This window comes from Castanea sativa, chromosome 2 (genome assembly GCF_040712315.1).
Source record: "Castanea sativa cultivar Marrone di Chiusa Pesio chromosome 2, ASM4071231v1".
NCBI lineage: Eukaryota > Viridiplantae > Streptophyta > Magnoliopsida > Fagales > Fagaceae > Castanea > Castanea sativa.
This window is the reverse complement of record NC_134014.1, coordinates 10,872,879-10,895,479: the sequence shown is the minus strand read 5'-3', so window position 1 is coordinate 10,895,479 and position 22,601 is coordinate 10,872,879. Positions and strand designations below refer to the sequence as shown.

General features: G+C 34.9%; 2 protein-coding genes across 2 annotated transcripts; both read left to right on the top strand.

The window, feature by feature from the left end:
• The first annotated feature begins 13,397 nt into the window (after window positions 1-13,397).
• Window positions 13,398-16,506, top strand: LOC142624878 (sucrose synthase 2-like). Its single transcript, XM_075798611.1, has 3 exons — window positions 13,398-13,703; window positions 14,413-14,545; window positions 16,387-16,506. The coding sequence occupies exons 1-3, from the start codon at window positions 13,639-13,641 to the stop codon at window positions 16,504-16,506; spliced, it is 318 nt and encodes a 105-aa protein (XP_075654726.1). The 5' UTR covers window positions 13,398-13,638.
• An 8-nt stretch (window positions 16,507-16,514) lies between these two features.
• On the top strand, window positions 16,515-17,638 carry LOC142624877 (sucrose synthase 2-like). The gene is made up of 3 exons (XM_075798610.1): window positions 16,515-16,834; window positions 17,106-17,201; window positions 17,297-17,638. Exons 1-3 carry the CDS (start codon window positions 16,628-16,630, stop codon window positions 17,636-17,638), a joined length of 645 nt encoding a protein of 214 aa, XP_075654725.1. The 5' UTR covers window positions 16,515-16,627.
• The last annotated feature ends 4,963 nt before the right edge of the window (window positions 17,639-22,601 follow it).

Here is a 22,601-nt window from a genome sequence, read left to right as displayed (position 1 = left end):
TAAATTAAGAGAGAGAAAATAAGAACAAAGTCTCCTAACCTTTTCGTGATTCTCTTCCAAGATGCAAAGTAGGGTTATAAATGAGTTTTGGTTTTGTTGGACAATATATATTCTCTTCTGATTTGTAGGATTTATAATGGATCAATGGTGCGATTTACTTGAAATTCCAATATTACCCACTAGAATTTGGGGCATGTCTTTGTTTGGCCATATTTCTAGATCTCATTAACCTAGAAAGGCCTAAGCCTTTTGAAAAATGTGGTCAGTCAAATGGTAGTTTGGATTTTTTAATTTACCATTTAGAAAAAAATAAATAAGTAAATAAATCGTATTTCCCAAATTGTCCTTTTATTGGTGTGTATATGATAACATAAATATCATAACACCCCTATAGCTCTTTATATGACAACTTTACGGCTCTAACTATTATCACATAAGACCGGTATCGGGTACCCTGACCAAGAGGCTCAGCCTTCACAGGTTAGGGACCACCTTTCTTGCAAGTGATATGACATTTATAGTTTTGTTTATTAATTTCATGGAAATTTTTAGAGTTTTACAAAAACAAGTATTCAAAAATTAAGCATTTATTGACAAAATTTAGGATTAAACAAGGATAACTAGCTTGGCAAAACTCGAAATGATGATTGATCGTAGCTCAGCTTCTTAGTAGCATTTCGACAACACTTCCACAATGTTATTAGACTTCAAGCTTGGATCAACCAAATTTTTGGCAGAGCTTCCTTAGTCAGGTAACTCAGGTTGGAATTATAGGTTTCGAATTATACAAAATTTTGGCAAGGGTTGGAATCTAGCTAATTCAAACCGAACAAAAGTTATCAACAAAAAACTCTTTAAAAATTTTAGAAGACAAAAAAAGAAATTCTTGCAACTATATATATATAATTTTTGGTTACGTTCCTGATGAGAAAAATTGTTTTTAAAATATCAACCATCTAGAAATACCAAAAAAAAAGAAGTATTATGGAGTTGTAGGTGAGTATAAAAATAAAATAAAAGTGTATTATCTAGATGTTTATAGGGGTGTTTGGTAGAGTAATTTGTGATGAGATTTTTATTTTTTTTTAAATACGTGTAGACAAAAAAATATGTAATATTGTTTAAAATGTAAAAATGTGAGTTTAAAATCCTAAACCAAACAGACTTTATAGCTTTTCGTGGATTTATAATTTTTTTTTTTTTTTTGCACTGAATAATGTTTAATTTATTCGATTCTTTGTAACAATCTAGTCTGATTTGCATGCAATGATGATATAGTTCTCTTATTAGACAGTACAGTCTCATGTACGGAAAAAAAGACAGTACAGTCTCAAATGGATTTTTAAATCCAGCCATACGTGATATTTCTGACGTAATACTTCTTAGCTCATACTGTGCATATTGAGCTTACTTTTAAAAAGCATTAATATTACTGTCTTTCAATGGGGTAGGCAAGATTTGATAGGTATTGAATTGAGGTGGCAAGAAAAACAAAAACGACTAGAGAAAAGGTAGCAGAAAGCTGGTCATGAAGCTTATCCATTACACATGGAAGCATATTTACCCAAATTATTGAGATTTAGATTATAGATAAAATGGATATATATATATTTGAAGGTGTAGCCCATGGTACCTATTTTGGTTACCATAATGTTTAGAGCACCTTTCCTTTTGCGTCCTTTTCTCAATGGCTAATGTTAAGTTCTAGATTAACAAATTTCAATCTAATTTTAATTGAATTTATAATGTGCTATAAAAAATTTAAGATTAAAAATCCAAAATAACTTAAGATAATAAAAATTGAAGATTTTGACAAGCCTTTAATTGATGCTTGAGGGATCGAACTAGCGTCTTCAACAATAATCTTTTGGTCATAGTGAAATGAGATTATTGTCAATTTCTCAATAGTGGCTCATATATATGATCCTATATATGATCTATATTAACATTTTTGTAATTTGCTTTGTAAGTATAAGTACTTAGCATAATCCAACCAAATTTTAGGAGTTCGCACATTAAACTTTCAAAATCTAGTTTTTTTTTTTTTTTTGTAAAATATAATTTATACCATAAAAGTTTGGTAATTATCATTTAATCCATTAAGTTTAAATTTTGTTATTTTAGTTTGTTAACTTTGGCGACAATCATTTTTGCTAGTTCGTTTGTTAGCATTTGAAAAACACCTCTAATCCTTTTAAAATGACATCATTTCGTGTTTGTAACATTAAAAAATGACTTAAAATAGTGTTGTTTTAAGAGAGTTAACTGTGTTTTACAAATGGTAATAGATGGAAGAAATAATATATATGATCATGTCGACAAAGTTAAAGGACTAAATTAAAATTTAAACTTAAAGAACTACAATGACAATTCACCAAACTAACTAATAGGGCATATATTGTATTTTTACCTATTTTTAGTTTAAGTATGGAGTATAAAGTAAAAAAATTTAGTTCATTTTAATGGTCTCTGAATTGGGCAATCTGCACTTTATTGGAGCACATTCAAAATCTTACCTAATATCAAAGGGCGATGTTTGTTATGCATCAAACATCTAAATCAAATTGGTTGCACTGGCTTTTGATATATACGGCAATGCTCAATCTCTTCCGTAGTCCATGGGAGGAGAGAAGAGAGAAATTGATGTATACGGCAGTACTCGATCTCTTCCGTGGTCCATGGGAGGAGAGAAGAGAGAAAGAGACTAAGATAATAAATAGAGGAGATGTGTCCATATGTACAGTAGGGCTAGAAGAAATTAACAAACTAAACGCTTGCATAATTATGGGAGAGCAAAGATTATCAAAATAAGCTCTCATATCACTACACAGAAAAGCTTTAGAAGATACAAAAAGTAAGTGCTTGCATGCATGATTACAGGAAAGCTAGCTACCTACAAGTGCTTTTGCATTCTATATTACATAGCATATTTTCTAACTTGCTACAGAAGAGTTTACATATTACTTCTGCAAAACAAGAGGAGTATCTATAGTAGTCTTCACAAAGTATATGCAAGAAAGAGCTAGTATTTAAGCCCAGTACCAAAGTGAATTACTTTTTCGTTAGTGAAATTCGTAACTAGTGTCCCACCATTGATCACTACAGCAGGAATTTTGCAAACGATCGTCATGATCTCTGGCTGTTTCTTTGGAACTTGACTTCGGTGATGAATACTGGGCCTCCTCGACTGGCCGTAGTATTCATCTAATAGTGCAAAGCCCTCCATTATAATCTTGACAAGGTCAGTCCCTGCTTGAGATGCCATTTTGCTCAAAAGATCAACAACACAAACAGATATAGAACTCAATTAATTGTCTTTGTTTTCTTGACGCAGTTTAAGGTTACAGGTGAAACCACTACAAAACACGCGGGTCTTAGGCCGCGTTTTTTTCAGCCGCGTTTATAACGCAGCCTAAGACCCGACTTGGGCCGCATTTCTGAGAAACGCACCCACAACACCTATATTATGGCCACGTGTGTTGAACGCAGCTCAAGCCCAACTCTGTAGCTGCGTTTTTTGGTTCTCCAGCCGCATTTTTAAAACGCGGCTCTAGACCCATCTGAAATATATATATATATTTTTAATGTCTGTCCTAAAGCCGCGTTTGTTCAAAAACGCGGCCATAGTTAACCCTGAAGCTGTGTTTTAAAAAACGGGGCTTTAGGACACTACTATAAATAGTTTAGAAAAAATCGTGGAAGCCCAAAAAACAGCCTTGCTCTGTCTAAAGCCCTTCTAACCCAATTCCCTCAAAACCCAACTCGAACTCAATCCTCCCCACCCGACACCGCCCGCGCCGTCGTTCACCACGGCATCGTCACTGACCTCTAGACCAAGCGTCGCGGCACCGCCTCCACCCTCACCCGCACCGAAGTCCAAGGCGGCGGCAAAAAGTCTTACCCTCAAAAAAATAAAAAATAAAACCCTTAAGGCACCGAATCTTCACCACCGATCGTACACACCGGCGCTGCCTTGGGTCTCTTCCTCTCTCTCTCCAACTCTCAATCTTACTCAAGACACTGACAGGGCCAACTAACAGTAAGTTTTTTAAATTGATTGTTTTGATTTTTGTTTTAGGGTTTCCATTTTTGTTTTAGGGTTTCGATTTTTGGTTTAGGGTTTTGATTTTAGGTTTAGGGTTTCGATTTTGTGATTGTAGGGTTCGATTTTGTGATTGTAGGGTTTCGATTTTAGGTTTAGGGTTTTGATTTTAGGTTTAGGGTTTCGATTTTGTGATTGTAGGGTTTCGATTTTGTGATTGTAGGGTTTCAATTTTAGGTTTAGGATTTTGATTTTAGGTTTAGGGTTTTGATTTTGGGTTTAGGGTTTCGACTAACAGTAATTTTTTTCCAAATTTTGGGTTTAAGTTGATTATGATCTCAAATAGAATAGAATGGCAGAAAAATTAATATGGAAGTGGTGAAATTTTTTTTTTTATCTGAATTGGTTTTGGTTTAGGCTTAGGTTTGGGCATGTGATTTTTACACTTCATTGTAATTTCTTTTATTCTTTCATTGGATTGTAGAATTGCCGCACAATACAAAACATAAGCACTTGTAGAATGTCTTCAGGTTTTTTTTTTTAAATAAAATTTGGGCGTTTATTAATATTTAGTTTTGCATATTTTTAAAGCTGGTTTTGATTTACCTAATTAGGTTAGATTCGGTTTTTTTAAGGTTTTGATTTAGTCTCACACTTTATTTGGTTGGCCTTACCATATGGTTCTGTGGTCCAATGCTATCTTTGTTCAATAGTCCCGCCAAACTTTTGCATTACAAAACCATGGAGTAGATGAATCTAGTTGGGGGGGTCCGCTGTTACTAAATGCTCACCATTAATAGTTTGAACTGGCTTCATCTTCCATCAAAGCTTTAATTTACAGCTTCATGTATACTGTAATATGTCAATGCCCTTTTGGAAGGGAAAAAATTCAAAAACTGATCTATGTCCAACACTGTTCCAATAATAAATAAATAAATAATCAAGTACTATAAAGTTTGACTTGATTAAATAATGGAATAAACTGGTTTATAATTGATGGGTAAGTGTAAATTATTTTAATTCTGATATAGTATTGCATGCATGAACATCATCTAAAAGACTAAAAACACAAATTTGGGCATCATGATTCTGATTTAAAGGCATTATTCCAATTTTTTATTATTAAAATATTAGATTCATTGTTGTCTGTATAAATCTACTAGTAGTGATTACTATATGATAGGTTAAAACTCTCATACAGTGGCATCTCATGGAAGTGAGTGTATTAGCTAATTAAAAAATCCTCGAAATTATTGGAGCAAATTTTACTTTGATTATTAATTACCCATGAGGCCAATGAGTTGTAAGCTACACATCTGAATGCTTGCTACTTAAATTTCCTACAATACCTATCAAAAAAAAAAAAATCCTACAATAAATTATACTAAATGATTTGTGAAACTCATGATTTGTGAAGTGAAAATATATATAATGGGAAATTTATTATTCGTCAATATTGAAAATGCTGTCGAGGATGGTGGCTTATTTATTTTTGGAATTGAAGATAGTCAGATGGTGACCTATATTAAGGTTTAGGATTTTTGTCTGAGAAAATATAAATATGAAACTTTAGAAATATTGTTGAACCATATAAAAATTTTCGTGTTGATTTTCTTTTCCTTCTCTCTTTATCTCTCATTATTGTTTCTAAAATATAAAAATAAATAAAAATAAAAAAACCAAAGGGCACCCATGGTTTGGATTTTTTTTTTTAATTGGACCTCTTTAATGGCTAAGATCTTCTCAAAAAAAATTAAATGGCTATAATGATATAAACAAAATGGTTTTACCATATATACCAATAGATTTATACAGTCAACAATTAAATTAACCAGACACATGCATGGAGATACACTACAAAACACTACTAAACATGCATGGAGATACACTACAAGACACATGCATGGAGATAAGCACTTGTAGAATGTCTTCAGGTTTTTTTTTAAATAAAATTTGGGCGTTTATTAATATTTAGTTTTGCATATTTTGGTTGGCTGGTTTTGATTTACCTAATTAGGTTAGATTCGGTTTTTTTAAGGTTTTGATTTAGTCTCACACTTTATTTGGTTGGCCTTACCAAGTCTGTCTTTGTCTCTCTTCTTCTAATTTTTAGAGACCCTGTTCTGTTTTTTTTTTTTACAAGATATATTTTTGATGGTAGAATGTTTGAAATGAATAACAGAAACCAGTAGGTCGTAATTGTTCTTCATCGCATGAGAAGAGAATAGAGGCAACCCCATTACCCAAAGTGTAGGGCAAAGTGGTAAGATATAATCTATAATCAATTCTTTTTTTTTTTTTTTTGGTTATGTGATAACAAAATTATGATGTTAATTATCAAATATAAAAGTTGAATGCTTCTATTAACTGTATATGATGGCTAAGATTGATTTTATTTGATATGCATTATTTGTTTAAAGGGTAGTGTTTGTAGTTTGTGGGGGGAAAAATAGAGAGATATTATTACTAGAATAAAAGGTCCATGTTTCCCCTTAACTTATAACATTCTACCGCCATAGTAGTGGCTATCACAATTAGATTGCAAAACTAATTTATTATCAGTGCCGGGTATGAGTAGATGGAATCCCCCACATGCTATATGATTTAAAGTATACTAGGCTGTTCATTTTTTGCAAAATACTGATGTTGTTGGTTTAGGAATTGTTATAAAGGGTATATTTGTGCAAATAATTGCAGGTCCTTTTAAAACAATTAGGGCTGTTAGTTGTGTCCTGATTTGATCTTAATGTTGGCATTTTTTATGTTATTTTTTGAAACAGAGTTTAGCAAGCGATCTTTGCTATGCAATCTTCTAACTCCAAATTTCATAGCTACAAACTTTTAGTTGCTGCTATTTTAATATTTTATACTCTGTTGCCAGGATTTCATTAGTGGAAATTAAATTTCATTCCAGCCAATCTAAATAGGGTTGTTGTAATGTTAGCTAATTATGCAAGGTGAAGCTATCTTCATTCTCATACTAATAATGATTTTTTTGTTTGTTACTGAAAAATTGTATGAATCAAATTATGAATTATTGTGGGTTTTTATTCAGTATGTTTGGGATTCAAGCATCTTTATATTGCTGTTTTATTTGTTTTATTAATTGGCTACTATTAGTTTCACTATATATATATATATATATATATATATATATATATATATATATATATATATATATATATATGTGTGTGTGTGTGTGTGTGTGAGTGTGTGTGTGTGTGTGTGTGTGTGTTAAACTGTTAATGATGGCTGCTACAATGACAAAACAATCACATGATGGACTATGCAAATGGACAAAAATCTATATAGTTGAGGGTATCATGGTGACATTGCTTCTTTGTTTGCTATTGTAACATTGTCATTTTGTAGAACTTTTAAAAGTCAACATGAATGATTATAGTTACATTTTGAATCAATAGTTCTGAATTTGGGCATGAAAGTTTTATTTGAGTACTTTCAATTTGTCAATGGAATGTTTTTTAAGTAAAAAAAAAAAAAAAAAATTAATGCAGTATAGTTTATTATCCTAAAATGATGCCACTCAATTTTATTTGGTAGTTTATACTTTAGAGCTCATTCATGATAATCATGACTGAGGTTATGCATTTACAAGTTTCCAATTATTTGCAGTATATAGTAGTTTCATTCTCAAAGGTTCTTGTTGCATTATATTAAACTAGACCTGTTTGTGTTTTGAAATTAGCTTGAACTCTTATTAAAAACATGGTTTTGTATCCACTCTATGTGAAACACCGTAAAGAAATAAACTTTGACCTTTTAGTTTTAAATTATTAATTTAAAAAAAAAGTTTTTTATTCACTTTGATTTCTCTGTAGTCAAACTAAGAAGGGTGAAGGAATTTTTTTTCCTTATAAAAAAAGGAACAAGGCTTACGGATTTTATGAGATGTATACATGTTGACTGTGATTTTTATGTTGTAGAATGATGAAAAGAACTGAGAAGGAAAAAGGACTTTGTTTAGGAGACACTTGAAATAGGAAAGAAGCCTAAAGGTTGCTTCTAATGTTGTTGCACTTGGATGATTCAAAAGTTATGTAGACATGAGCTTATGCATTATATGTGATGTTTTGTTTGGCAAAATTTACATTTTTGAGCTTCTTCAATAAATGATTTTATTTTTTTCGAGCTATGTGTATGTGTGTAATTGTTATTTATCTTAATTCTTACCTATAAAAAACATATCATCTATCTTGATACTAGAATATCTAGATGAAGGATTTCACTTGATTTATTGAGACCAAATTCGAACATGCAATTGATTCTACTACCAATAAAAAGCTGGACAGTTTGTAACATGCAATTGATTCTTTTACCCAATTTTGTAGTCTAACTTGCAAATGATTCTAATTGTAAAGCTGGACAGTTTGTAACATGCTTTAGATCCAACGATATTACAGTTTTGTACTAAGTGCTATGCAATTTTCAATTTGCACTAATAGTATCTGAAGCTCAATAATGATTTCTATAGGATAAAGGATTTGAAGAGCCCAAGCCAATAATTGAAACTTTGAAAAGTAAAGGTGCTTCTTCACTTGGGGCTGCAGGCTTTTGCTGGGGTGGTGAGTTTTTTTCTCTATTAATTCTTCTTTTCTGTCTTTTTTTGTATCTTTATACAGCATTTTATTGCTTGAAAAAAATGCTGACATTTGAAATCTTACATTCTTCTCACTTCTCAGGTAAGGTTGTGGTTGAACTTTCAAAAGTTGAACTTATCCAAGCTGTAGTGATATTACATCTAGCATGGGTAACAATGGATGCTATCAAGGGTATGGATTTGAATGGATCCCCTAGTTTAATTACACAAAATGTTGGAGCGCACTTTTTCACCCATTGTTTTTGGATTAAAATAAACTCTGAAACATTATTTTACCTGGAACTTTAATGATTTAATTTTCTTATAAACCATAGGATGAGTTTCTGTTCTTTTAATTTTATGCAAGTTTTATTCATTTTGAGCCTCATGTAAAAAAATGAGAGAGAGAAAACTTATGCTTGTTTGAGATTTTTAAAGCTTCTAGGAAGCTTCAAATAGCTTTTCTTCACTTTGAACATGTTGTTTGTTTCCAATTTTTAAAGCTCTCTCTTTCTTGGTTCTGAGAGTTCTGTTTGTGGGTTGTTTAGTAGTACAGCTAAAATGGCCTACTACTTTTGCAACAAGAAAATCTTTACTTTTGTTTTGCTGTTCATAAAACCCTGCTTTCACTACACCATTGTGTACTACCAAGAGAGAATGGAGGTCGTGGGTTTGACTCAGAGATGGACAAATCAGGGGAGGAGAGAAGAGAAGAGAGGCTTAAGCTTATTCTTTTTCTGCTGAAAAAATAATAATAAAAAAAAAAAAGTGACGTGGTAGGTCAGGATTGGCTGGCGTAAAACACACCTTTTATGAGATCCCTTCGAAGTTAAAAACTTTGTTCTAGTGTATATGAAGAACGCAGTATTATTAGAAGATTTTAAAGTAGGTGGTTTGTAGTTTTGTAATTTTGTTGATAATGGCACAATTTGCCACATTTTATCTTCATGTAAAGCTTGCTATCTCTAGTATAATGGTCTCTATGGCTAGCAAATGCTCATTGCCACATTTTAGAGTGTCTGTATTTATAGATGCAACCGCTAATCTTGTCTAACTGCTACCATTATATTTTTGTAGTGCCATTGAAATATAAACTGTGTTCTACTTGGAAGGCAACAAGGGTATCCACTTGTAGACAAGAGCTTGGAGATGGAAAGGAACCCCTAGAAGCAGCTGTGTAATGTTTGTAGTTGAGGATGGTTGAAAAATCATATGTTGATGCTTGTTGCAACTTTTTTGCTGTATTCAACTGCATATTCCTTGAAGGTTGATAATTTTTCATAGTCTTTAAAGCTTGATTGAGATTGTGACAGGTTTAAGATTGTTATTTTGTTGCATGCGTTGGAATTTTGCAGGAATAAGAAGTTGGAATTGTGTGTGTGACAGGTTTTTTATAATAGCGTTTGTAAAATTTATAGTAGTGTTTGTAAATGCATTTGTCATGTGGTGTACAAATTAAAAAAAAAAAAAAAATTCTATAGCCGCGTTTTTAAAACGCGGCTATAGACAAATTCAGAAAATGATACAGCAGTTATAGCCACGTTTTCAAAACGCGGCCATACTAATGGGCTGAAGCCACGTTTTTATAAATGTGGCTATAGGACATACTCTAACCACGGTTTCAGAACCGCGGCCATAGCCACGTTCTATAGCCACGTTTAAAACGTGGCTATAGGGCAATTGTTGATTGCCCGAAGCAAGATTAGCCGTGTTTTTGAGAAGTCTAAGGCCGCGTTTTAAACATGGCTATAGAACATGGCTATGGCCGCGGTTCTGAAACTGTGGCTAGAGTATGTCCTATAGCCACGTTTATAAAAACGTGGCCATTCGTCCTGCCTATAGCCACGGCTACAAAAACATGGCCATAGGCCCATCAGGCCTATAGTTACGCACTTTAGGCCATAGTTGAAAACGTGGCCTAAAAAAACGCGGCTATAGACCAAATCATCCTATAGCCACGTTTTTTCGAGCTATAGCCACGTTTTAAAAACGCGGCTATAGAACCTTTTTTTTTGTAGTGAACCCCCCTTATATAGAACTTCCAGCAAATGGCTCTTTCTTTCCCACCTTATGGCCCAATAGAGAGAACGTTGAACAAAAAATTTTTTTTTTAAAAAAAAAAGAGAGAAAAAAACGAAGCCTCCCACCAATGGTGAATGTTGATTCTCTTCAAAGATGCAAAGTAGAGATAGCTTAGATTTTTATGAATGGATCCCTAATCAGCTTTTAGAAAATTCTTATTTGTTCTTATCTATTTAATAAATAATTTTAATTCAAGCCTAAGTTTAAGCTTGTTTATTAAACAAGCTAAGCCTGAATATAATAATGTGTTCATGTAATTTTCATACATGTACACTTACCATTCAAAGGGCATGAAGAAATAATTGTGTTAAGAATGTTTATTTAATTCAAATTATACTTATTATTCTTATAATTCCTTAGTTAGAGGTTGAAGATTTGAACTTTTGAATGTCTTTATTAAAAACTCTTAGTGGTGTCAGTTGAGTTATAAAATTCTTGGCAGTTAAATGAATTAATGAGGCTACTAACTTGATTACAAATATATATCTCAAAATACTTCAAGCTTGTTTTTATATATGAAGTGACTAGTATAACTTATTGAGATCTATTAAGGGAAAAAAAATACCAGGTTTCTCTTTAAAATTTAACATCATATTAATTAAAAATTTACATCAATTAATGAAAGAGGACAACAACTATATATATTAACAACAGCAACAACCACCGCGCACTTTTGATGCGGTGATCATTTCACAAATATAAATGCTTGTGGGATGTGGGGGGCAAGAGTTAGGGTTCAAGTCTCTAGGAGGGAGTTTCACACACATATACACCTAAATTAGGCTAGAGTAGAAATTCTATCTTGTATAAAAATAAATAAATAAAATAAAAAAGACAACATTTATATATGGTAAGATAATATCTTCGAGTTATGAGTCTTGTGATTTAGTGACTATAGCATTCCTTCTTTTTTCTTATAAAGTAAATATTAAACTTGTTGCACTCAAATTATTTTATATACATCCTAAAAAATAATTGAAATCATGTTTTTTGAAGTGTGTAAAATTGTGTTGAACAATTTGTGTATAATAAACACTACTCTAACCTAAATATGAATTTGAGTCACTATTTCTCACTTGTTTTAATTTTTTTAAAAGGATAATTATCATCAAAGCTTGATGATTCCCTCAAACATATAACATGTACAAGTTGTGCCAATAGCCTCTTTATGATCTTCTTAGTACAAAGCAAAAATATCCTCGATTATCTATAGAGGGGAAGGTATTTGATGTTTTTGGGAAGGCATAATAAGATTCTTATTGCATGTTAGTCTAAAAAAAAAACAACCGAAAGCATAGCCACCGGCATTTTTATCCAAAAATAAATTAGATCGATGCATTAATACATACCTCCTTTAGATGATTCATGAAGTTTGGGAAAATGAATAAATTTTTATCCCTAATTCCCAATTCGAAAATGATAACAAAGGACGGATAACGGGCAGCGCCACTATGATGCTAATGCTATGCTTCCATTTATTGTTTTCCTTTTCTTACCCACACATTATTTCAATCTAGGACTTATTAATTGCCCACTAATTCATCAGTTTTATCTACTAAAAAACAAAAGCTCACTAATTCCACAAAGCTCACCACTGCCGATATGCCCAATGGTCCAACATCCTTTCATTTCAGATTCTCAATCCAATTATGGGCACCATGCACCAGCCCAAAGTCTACAATACTAAAATTTTTATTTTGTATGATTGTGACCAAACCATCGTTACCATGAATTACACAATGTATATATTCCAATTCATGCTACGCATAGGTCAAAATCCAAAAATAACGCTACAATACAAATTACATTATAGTTTCTACATAGATTTTTTCTTCTCAATGAAATCGATTTTACATTACTAACTTGCATCTTTGATCTAAGATATAGATTTTTTACACTCTTGAATTACTTGTCTTTTGTTTGGATCTATCAACTTGTAATAAATCTGGTTTTTTTTTTTTTTTTTGAAAAACAAACCTACACATAAGAGAGAGAGAAATGAATTATAACACAAAGACACATAAAAACTCTACTAATAGTTCCAAAAATAGTGGCATTGGAGGCAAGTGAGACAATGAGCGTCCCCATGTGCAGGATCTTGAAAAATCAGAATTAAGTGGGTTAGGTACAGATCAATTTGCTTTAGCACTTGGTCCAAGTACCCAAGGTCAAATTGGGTATTTTCCTTCAATTTCTCTCTAGTTATTGGATCTACGTTTACAATATTTTCACAAAAAAATTATAAGTGACAAACTATTATTAGTTGTAATTTAAATTCACCACTAAAATTACTATTTTTTTTATACTAGTACAGTCAGTGACAACTTGCCATTTAACATGTGTTTTAAAAGTTTTGTGAAAATATTATGAATATAGCATTTCTCGGGTTTAATTTTTTCAAATTTATCAAATAATGGCTATGAAAGTAAAATGAGATTCGTTCCATTTAATGAAGAGAATGTCTAAAGACGCAAAAGAAAAAAAAAAAAAATATATATATATATATATATAGATTGATAAAAAAAAATTTGACACATGCAAATATGTTTAATTGTTAGCGGTAGTTAAAAAAAAAAATCATTTTTGGTGGTCAGTTCAGATGGTAAAAGCTTGCCAATTTAAGATTTGTGAAAAAAGTTGTCAAATTTTTTTGTGTATGCTTTTGGGAGTCCAATGGCCTGTACCGCACTCAGAGCAACGTCAACAACAACAACAATGGCCGTTTCTCTTTTGGCTCCATTCTCTTTGCTTTACTTCTACACCCTTCCCGATCTCACTTTCCTATATTCTGCGGCTAATAAATACTACCACCACTCTTCGTTTCCACTCTCTCTTGCTTTCTCTCTCTGGTTCTCTTCCTTTCTCTTTACTTTTCTTTCGCTTTCAAAGCTTTGTGTGTGATTTGAGAAGCGAAAATATGCGAGACAGGCTCCAGAAATCTCTCTCTGCTCATCGAAACAAGCTCTTTTCGCTCCTTTCCAGGTTCCTCTCTCTCTCTCTCTCTCTCTCTCTCTCTCCCTGTGCTTGAATTGATCATGAAATTGATGGCTTGGCTGAGAAATTTGGGTTTTGGAATTGCATTTTGAATTTTTTAAGTACTCTTTTGCACACACGCATGCAAGCTTTATAACTTGAATCACTTGATGATGCTAACATAAAGGTTTCATGGTTAAGAAAGATCAGATTTTTGAGATTGCAAGTGGAGATCGAAAACATGCAATTAAAGATTTGATGAGAAACTAGGATTTTAGAATTACATTTCTTATTTCTTCAACTACTCTCTCTCTCTCTCTCTCTTAAGCACCCGCATCCACACACGGACGCACATACTGTGGCTTGAATTGTTGATGAGAGACTTTGTTTTGATAACATTGTGGCTTGAATTATTGATGAGAGCCTTGTTTTGATAACAATGTGGGTTTTGAGAGATTAAGCTTTTTGAATATTGGCAAAACTTAGATATTGTACCTTATATTTCCCAATTGAATTCAACCACATGATTGTATTGAGGAATGCAGTAAAAAGTGTTATTTTTTCCAAGAACGGTTAAATTTAACCATATGATTTATTGTTCAATATAGCTATATAGTTGAATTTAATTCGGGAACATAAGGTACAACAGCTAAGTAACTGTACTTAAATTTTATTCTTGATGAGGGTTAACTCCTGTTGTCTTTATTTGTCTTGCCAGGTATGTTGCTAAAGGAAAAGGGATACTGCAATCTCATGACCTGATAGGGGAGCTAGACAATGTTGTTAATGAAGACGAATCAATGAAGATACTCAAGGATAGCCCATTCAGCAAAGGCCTTCAATCTGCACAGGTGAACACACTCGCCTTGATTCTCTACCATCATGATATATGATGCATGTTTTTTTTTTTTTTTTTTTGTCATGGATTTGGATCAGCTCAGTATGGTTAGACATACTATTTCAAACTGGGTGTATTTTAAATTCATGATATTGTCATAAAATTTTGGTTTTGGTTAGTATACAAGTGAGGATCACACATGCCTCATCATAAGGATCACTAGTTTTAATTTTCCTTTCCCCCTCTTGGGGAAAATCTGATTAAAAAAAAAAAGGTGACTCTTTAATTAATGTTGTTTGACTGAGGGTATGTCAGGTTTTCGAAGATGAGTGTGTTGGATTGTTTAGAATTAAAAGAAATTATTTTTTTGAATACAGAATACAATGTGTTAAGACTTGGAATGCGTTCTTTGCTTTTGCTCATTTCCACATAAGTCACCTAGATGATAAGTTAGTTCTTGTTCATATATAATGATTCAGGAAGTTCATTACTCAGTGCTGCCTGTAGCAAGGGTTACTTGGTATAAATGAGATAAAGTTTTTCATTTTATTCTTTAAGATTTGGGGCATTGTGTAATCGTACAGCCTTTATGTTTAGTTAGTTTATATATCTATATAGTTATGCTTTCAAAAGGAATAATTCACCTGATTGTATATGATTTATTTGGAACACCAAACCCAACTTACCTCCCAACATGATGTGGGAGAAGCAATTTGGAGATAAATTGAAGTAATGATCAATTTAATGGCCTTTTATTTTATGTTATCTTTTCAATTGTTGCATTGACTGATCTTATTCCTTTTATTTTATCATCTTTGTGAATGGGGCAATCTTTCTCTTTCCATACTAAAAACTTTTGATTCAAAAGTGGTGCAAAAAAGTGGCCAACTTTTTTTTTTCCATTTCCATTTGTCCATATACTTCAGAAGAGAAGGACAAATAGCATGACTTTATTTTGCTATGTTGTTTTAGTTCTACAAACTAGTTGTTTATATGTTGCTGTAGGAAGCTATAGTTCTGCCTCCTTTTGTGGCTATAGCAATTCATCCAAGACCTGGTCTTTGGGAATATGTCTGTGTTAATGTCTTTGAACTCAGTGTGGATCTTTTGAGCGTTGCAGAGTATCTTCGATTTAAAGAAGAACTAGTGGATGGACAGTAAGGGATCTCTCTGTTATTTAAATCTTGGGTGCTTTGTTTTATAATCCTGTGCTTAGTGTTTGAGTCATCTCATCTGGTATAGTGTTAGATCGGGTAAAAGAGATAGATTCTATTTTAGTTTTCACTTCTCCTTATCAATGATTGTAATCAGCAATTGGATTATGAAATTTGTGCTATAGGTGCAATGACAACTATTTTCTTGAACTTGATTTTGAGCCATTTAGTGCAACATTCGACCAACTCGATCATCAACCATTGGGAATGGGGTTCAATTCCTCAACCGTCACCTATCTTCAAGTATGTTCCATAATAAAGAAAGTTTGGAGCCTCTACTTGATTTTCTTCGTGCTCACAAACACCATCGTCATTTAAGTATAAATGAGCTAAGGATTTTACTGAACATTTGTTCTTGCTGTCATCATGATGAGCCTTTAGTTGATAACTATTTAATTTCTTTTGCTGAATTTGCCCTTACATGATATGATTATGTTGATATTCTTTTAGGAACTGGCTACTTCTATTAGGCTTGAATTCATGCTTTGTTGCAATTTATTGTTTAACTTCATGGTTTAGTATGAGCATGAATACAAGCCATATATGAAGTATTTTAGAACTCTAGCTGTTACATAAATTTCATAGGGAGGCCTTAAAACCATGTGATATTAATTTCACTATTATCCTATGCAGGATGCAGGCTATGATGTTAAATGATTGGATTCAGAATATTTCTAAACTTCAGTCTGCTTTGGCAAGGGCAGAGGAGTATCTTTCTAAGCTGCCACTAAGTACACCATATTCTGAGTTTGAAATTTGAGTACGCAACTGTAGCTATTTTCAAATAGCTTAGCTTTTCTAGCCTTGGAATTTATCACTTGGAAAAAAATCGTTAAAATATTGTCTTCAAACTCTTCACTTTTCTTTTTAGATTACAAGGAATGGGATTTGAGAGAGGCTGGGGTGACATTGCACAACGGGTGTCAGAGACAATTCATCTTCTGTTGGAAATCCTTCAGGCTCCTGATCCCTCAACCCTAGAGACATTTCTTGGGAGGATTCCTATGCTGTTCAATGTTGTCATTGTGTCTCCTCATGGCTACTTCAGCCAGGCAAATATTTTAGGTTTGCCTGACACTGGAGGACAGGTACAGTTGTTTTTAATTTGTTGAAATATGGAGATAATTTTTCTACTCTATTTGGTATTTTGGTTGCAAAAATTTGATTGTACTGATTAATACTACATGTCTCAATGCGTTGCTTCTCCTTGCCCATAAAAGAGTTTCCTTTGTATATATGATGACCCTTTCTTAGCAAAATATAGATAAATAAATAAATAAAAATTGATGGCCTACTCTACTTTTAGCAGGTGCAAATAATTTTATCCTGATACTAACAAGAAATTGTCATGTTGCACAGATTGTTTATATACTTGACCAAGTGCGAGCCTTGGAGGATGAGATGCTTCTTAGAATACAAAAGCAAGGACTGGATGTCATTCCAAAAATTCTCATTGTAAGTGTACTAATTTACTCACGTAATTTGAAGCATTATTGACATTCAGCTCTCTCTTATCTCCATTTAGCATGGTTTTTAACTCTCATTGTAAGGTTACCCGACTAATACCTGATGCAAAAGGCACAACATGTAATCAAAGACTGGAAAGAATTAGTGGAACAAAACACACTCATATTTTGCGGGTTCCCTTTAGAACTGAGAATGGAATTCTTCGAAAATGGATTTCAAGGTTTGATGTGGGGCCATATTTGGAGACGTTTGCAGAGCTAAGTGTTGCAAAAACTTTGGTTTTCCATCAATTCGTTTTGTATTTATTTTTTATCTCTCTCTCTCTCTGTGTCTCTCTTCTTTTACCCTGTGACAATGTTTCTAAAATGATTGAGAAATTACACCAGGTAGGTTTTCAGTTTAATCTTTTCTTTTTGTTGGCCTAGTTGTGGAGAATGACATTTCACGTAAAATAAAATAAAAAGACCAGGGAAACTTATTTGATATTGGAAATCGCTTTCAAACATAAGTTTCAGAAAGAAATTAAGAGGTTTTTTTTTGAGAATCCAGACCCTTCGGCCTAAAATTTCATTAAACTCTGAAAAGATTACAAACAATCCCTCATAACAAGAGGAGCAATATCATTCGGAATGGACTCAATCCAAACCTGCAGCTCATCACCCGACTTAGAGTGTCGGGCAAGAAAGTGGGCAACAGTGTTGCCTAAGAGTTTTACATGAGTAAAGTAACAAGATCCAAAATCAGAAGCTAAAACCAAAATGTCTTGCAGCGCATGACCATAATCTAGATTTTCCACTTCTTTAGCCGTTAAAACTCTCACAATTACTTCTGCATCACCTTCACAAACTATCTCAAAGATACCTAACTCTTTTGCAAAGATTAGAGCTCGACGACAAGCTAGTGCTTCAACGATTGCAGCTGATTGGGGGATTGGGATTCGTTTTGCCAGAGTACCCACAACTTGTCCACTTGAATCACGTATCACCACACCTAATCCTGCATCGCCTTGATCACTAAAAAGGGCCCCATCAAAATTTATTTTATAGAGGGGAGAAATGGGAGACATCCACCCAATCGCTCGTGACCCAGCTATAGAGACCCTCTGCACCTAACCTTGAGCTGATTTAAAATCCAACAAAAAAACCTCTGCCTTAGCTCGAATATTGTGATACTCTATGACAGGTTCCCCCATTCTAGCAGCATTCCTTCTGTTCCAGATTAGCCACATTATTACAGCAACTAGATTCACATCAGTTCTATTACTTAGCGCAAACAACACTTCCCACAGATCAGCAAATGCACTAAACTTACTTTTAAATCTCTTCTGCAATTCCTCATCAACTCCCCAAATAACATACAACACATTACATCCCCATAATGCATGTACTGTGTCCTCCCAATCAGCTTTGCAATTCGGACAGTAGGCTGTTTGGACCACCTTCCTACGCTTCAAGTTGCACAAAGTAGGCAAAGCTTCATTGGCTGCTCTCCAAATTAAGTGCTTAACCTTATAGGGCACCTGTAAATTCCAAATGCCCTACCAAAGCTGACTACTACTTTTATTGGTTGAGCAATTTGGTCTTAAATTCCTCTCTGACAGAGACATTAACTTATATGCAATCCGGGTTGTATACTCACCATGAGTTAGGGCTAACCAAACCTTGCAATCTGGAATCTCCTGTATGCTTAGAGGTATACCCTTAATGATGCTTGCTTCATGGGGTAGAAACTCTTGTTCAATCAAGGCTGTTTTCCACTGGTGCTCCTCTCTATCAATAAGATCACAAACCTTAGATCCAGGAGGTAAACCCGAGACAGTGGAAGTAATTTTTGAGGCTGCAATATGTGGAATCCACCTATCACCCCTAATCTTCACAAATTGCCCATTCCCTATCCTCCATACGAAGCCTAAGTCAATTACATGTTTAGCCTGGATAATGCTTTTCCAAGCATAAGAACCCTTATTGGAGACTTCACGTCTCATTATTTTCCAAATGCCAAATCTGCTTAGCCAATAATGCATCATTGAACAGCTAATCCAATGAATCTTTCTTTGTTCCCCTCTATATTCCCACCAAAACTTTCTAATTAAAGTATCGATATCTCTAATAAGACCTTTTGGCAACTTGAAGCAAGACAAGGTATATGTAGGGATTGCTTGAATAACGGCCTTAATGAGAATTTCACTTCCAACTTGGGACAATAGTTTTTCTTTCCACCCTTTGAGTTTTTTTCATATCCTTTCCTTTATGAGACTAAAGGACTTCTTCTCCGCTCTACCTACCAGAGAAGGCAATCTCAAATACTGCTCATATCTTTGAATTGTAGGGACACCCAAGAGGGTTTTAATAGCTTCTTGAACCTGGGGATGAGTGTTGCAGCTGAAAAAAAGGTTGGTCTTACCTCTATTAATGCTCTGTCTCGAAGCTTGCTCATATTTATAAAGAATCGATTATATTTTCACACTTTCTGCAACTATGGCTCTACAAAAAACCAAGTTGTCATCTACAAACAGTAAATGAGACACTTGTGGTCCAGCCGAACATAAGGAAACTCCCATTATATCTCCAATATCCGAAGCCTCTTTAAAAAGGGCATGTAACCCCTCTGTCACCAGCAGGAAAAGATAGGGTAATGGATCTCCTTGGCGCAACCCTCTGCTGGGAGTAATAAAGCCGTGAGGCTGCCCATTTAATCATAATTGAGTACGAAATAGATTGGATACAACCAGCAATCAAACTAAACCACCTCCTATTAAATCCCATTTTTTCCATGATCTTTTCCAAATAAACCCACTCGACACGGTTATAAGCTTTTGACATATCAAGCTTCATGGACATATATCCCATCTTTCCAGTTCACTTAGCCTTCAAACAATGCAATGTCTCATGAGCAATGAGAATATTATCAGTAATAAGTCATTCTGACATAAAGGCACATTGAGTTTCTGAGATCAGATTAGGCAGCAAGGGTTTAAGTCTATTTGCCAAGACTTTAGCTATCAATTTATACAGCACATTACTCAAACTGATAGGTCGAAAATCCGAGACTTTCCTAGGACTTTTTATTTTTGGAATCAATGAAATGAAGGTGTGGTTAAGGTTTGCTGGGACCATACCTGAATTGAGCATTGAAAGGACTGCTTCTAAAACTTCACAGCCAATCTTACCCCAAAACTTCTTATAAAATAAGGTAGGAAGGCCATCTGGTCCAGGAGCTATATCCAGCTTCATTTGATTGAGTGCCAATTGAACCTCTTTCATCCCAAAAGGCTTAAGCAGCTCGGTATTCATAACCTCCATCACTCTTGGTTGCACCCACTTAAGGACCGACTCCAACTCAATGGGCTTTGCCGTGGAAAAAAGCTTAGAGAATAGCTAATAAACATCTTCCCAATCTGTTCCTCCCCCTCTATCCAATCTCCTTGCTCATTCTCAATCCCCGAAATTAAATTTTTCTTATTTCTCTCCGTTGCTCGACAATGGAAGTACTTGGTATTTTGATCACCATACTTTAACCACTCAGTTTTTGACCTCTGACTCCACATTCGCTCCTCCAATTCCATCAACTTAGATATTTCCTTGATAAGCAATTTCACACGAGCATGTAACCTACCAGACATGGATTCACCCTTTGCCTTTATCAATTCCTTCCTCTTTCGTGCCAAGGCTATCCTAACATTCCCAAAATCATTCTTATCCCACAGTTGGAGTTGGGTTTGGCAATCACTAACCTTCCTCATCACCTTGCACATTGGATCACCATCAGTTCTCATATCCCATGCCGAATGAACCACTCCCTCACATCGCTCGTCATTAAGCCACATTGCCTCGAACCTAAATGGCTTCTGGGCACAGAAAAACCGTGTATGGGGATCATCAAAAGCCAGCCATATGGGTTTGTGATCAAAGGATGATTACGGCAAACAATGAAGCCGTGCAGTGGGAAATCTTAACATCCACTCAGCCGTTGCCACTGCTCTGTCCAAGCGAACCCAAACTAAACCATCATCATACCTCCTATTACACTAGGTAAAAGGCAGACCCGAGTAACCCAGATCCTTAAGACCACAAAAATCCAAGAAATCACGGAAATCTTGCATTTGTTTCTCAGACCGAACAGCCCCACCCGATTTCTCATCCACTCTTACAATCTCATTAAAATCTCCAACACACACCCGCGGCAACACAAATTAAGATGCAAGATGTCGGAGTGCTGACCAAGAATCTTCCCGGTTGGCCACTTTCGGAGCTTCGTAGAACCCCGTCAAACGCCAGGTGTCATCAATTTCTAGATTTACCACCGCATCAAAGTGCCACGGAGACAATTCATGGCGAACGATGGGGCTAAGGGACAGCCACCACCGATGAGATTTGATCAAAACCATTGTTGGACACCCCTCTGCATTTCTGTGCTGGGGAGTCTAAGGTTTCAACTGATGGGTGTACGCTTACCATATTCACCACACTTTCCTTCTCCTTACCCTCATGGGCCACACGTGGCAGCCTAGTCCACTTACCACCTTGACTAATTGGTTGAGTAGGCAGAGGCCCAATTGTATTAGTCACTTCATGTAGAGGTGGTCATGGGCTTTTTACTTCAAAGCACTCACTAGAGAGTTTTTTATTGCTTAAAGTCGGCCCACTAGGTATCTTCCCCACGGGCTTCTCCACTCTTGGTCCATCACACTCACCACCCACACCATCCTTCACCTGGTCTGCTATCTACCCTTTCTTTTCATCATTGCACATGACAAGAGGGCCTAAGTCTAGGCCTAAGTTAATTGGGACCCCCACCTTTGCTTCAAGCTTTATGATTGGCGCCAAAGCACCCACATGCACTTTATCAACTTTCTGGAGGTTAGCTGTCTCCCACTACATACCAACTATAGGTTCAACTTGGCCAAAACTTTGTACTTGGTCTTGGCTACCCAAAGAAGCTTTCATTCCCTCAATCTTTCCCACCCCCTTTTTTAGACTTCCTTTCTTACGCAAATCTTCTGACATGGGTGTGTGAGGGACTATGCCATCCCCGCCTTGCATTGGGTTGCTGGTCTTCAGAGTTGTCTTTTCAGACTCGTGATCCCTACTAGCCCCCGTTTCCTTCCTCGGTAAGTCCGACACCACCAGCGTCCTTACCATCCTGACCTTTGTTTTTTCAAAACTACCCTCGGCATCATTTCTGACCCAGTATTTGACCATCTCATTTCCGCTCCGACGTATCGGATCGCCCCTCAGCCAAGCTCCGTATTGAAGGACGTTTGCCCCTTCTTCTTTGCTGTGTTCAAGCCCTTCAGTACAATCTTTTAAAGAATGGTTCAGAAGGCCGCATCTATAGCAGAAATTGGGGAGCCTTTCATATTTAAAGCTCACCCACCTACTCTCACCT

Coding starts and splice junctions, on each gene's coding strand:
- LOC142624877 (XM_075798610.1), top strand. CDS start 16,628: ATGGGATTTGAGAGAGGCTGGGGTGACATTGCACAACGGGTGTCAGAG. Junction 16,835..17,105: donor TGCCTGACACTGGAGGACAG/GTACAGTTGTTT, acceptor CATGTTGCACAG/ATTGTTTATATACTTGACCA. Junction 17,202..17,296: donor TCATTCCAAAAATTCTCATT/GTAAGTGTACTA, acceptor TCTCATTGTAAG/GTTACCCGACTAATACCTGA.
- LOC142624878 (XM_075798611.1), top strand. CDS start 13,639: ATGCGAGACAGGCTCCAGAAATCTCTCTCTGCTCATCGAAACAAGCTC. Junction 13,704..14,412: donor CTCTTTTCGCTCCTTTCCAG/GTTCCTCTCTCT, acceptor TTGTCTTGCCAG/GTATGTTGCTAAAGGAAAAG. Junction 14,546..16,386: donor AAGGCCTTCAATCTGCACAG/GTGAACACACTC, acceptor TGCAGGATGCAG/GCTATGATGTTAAATGATTG.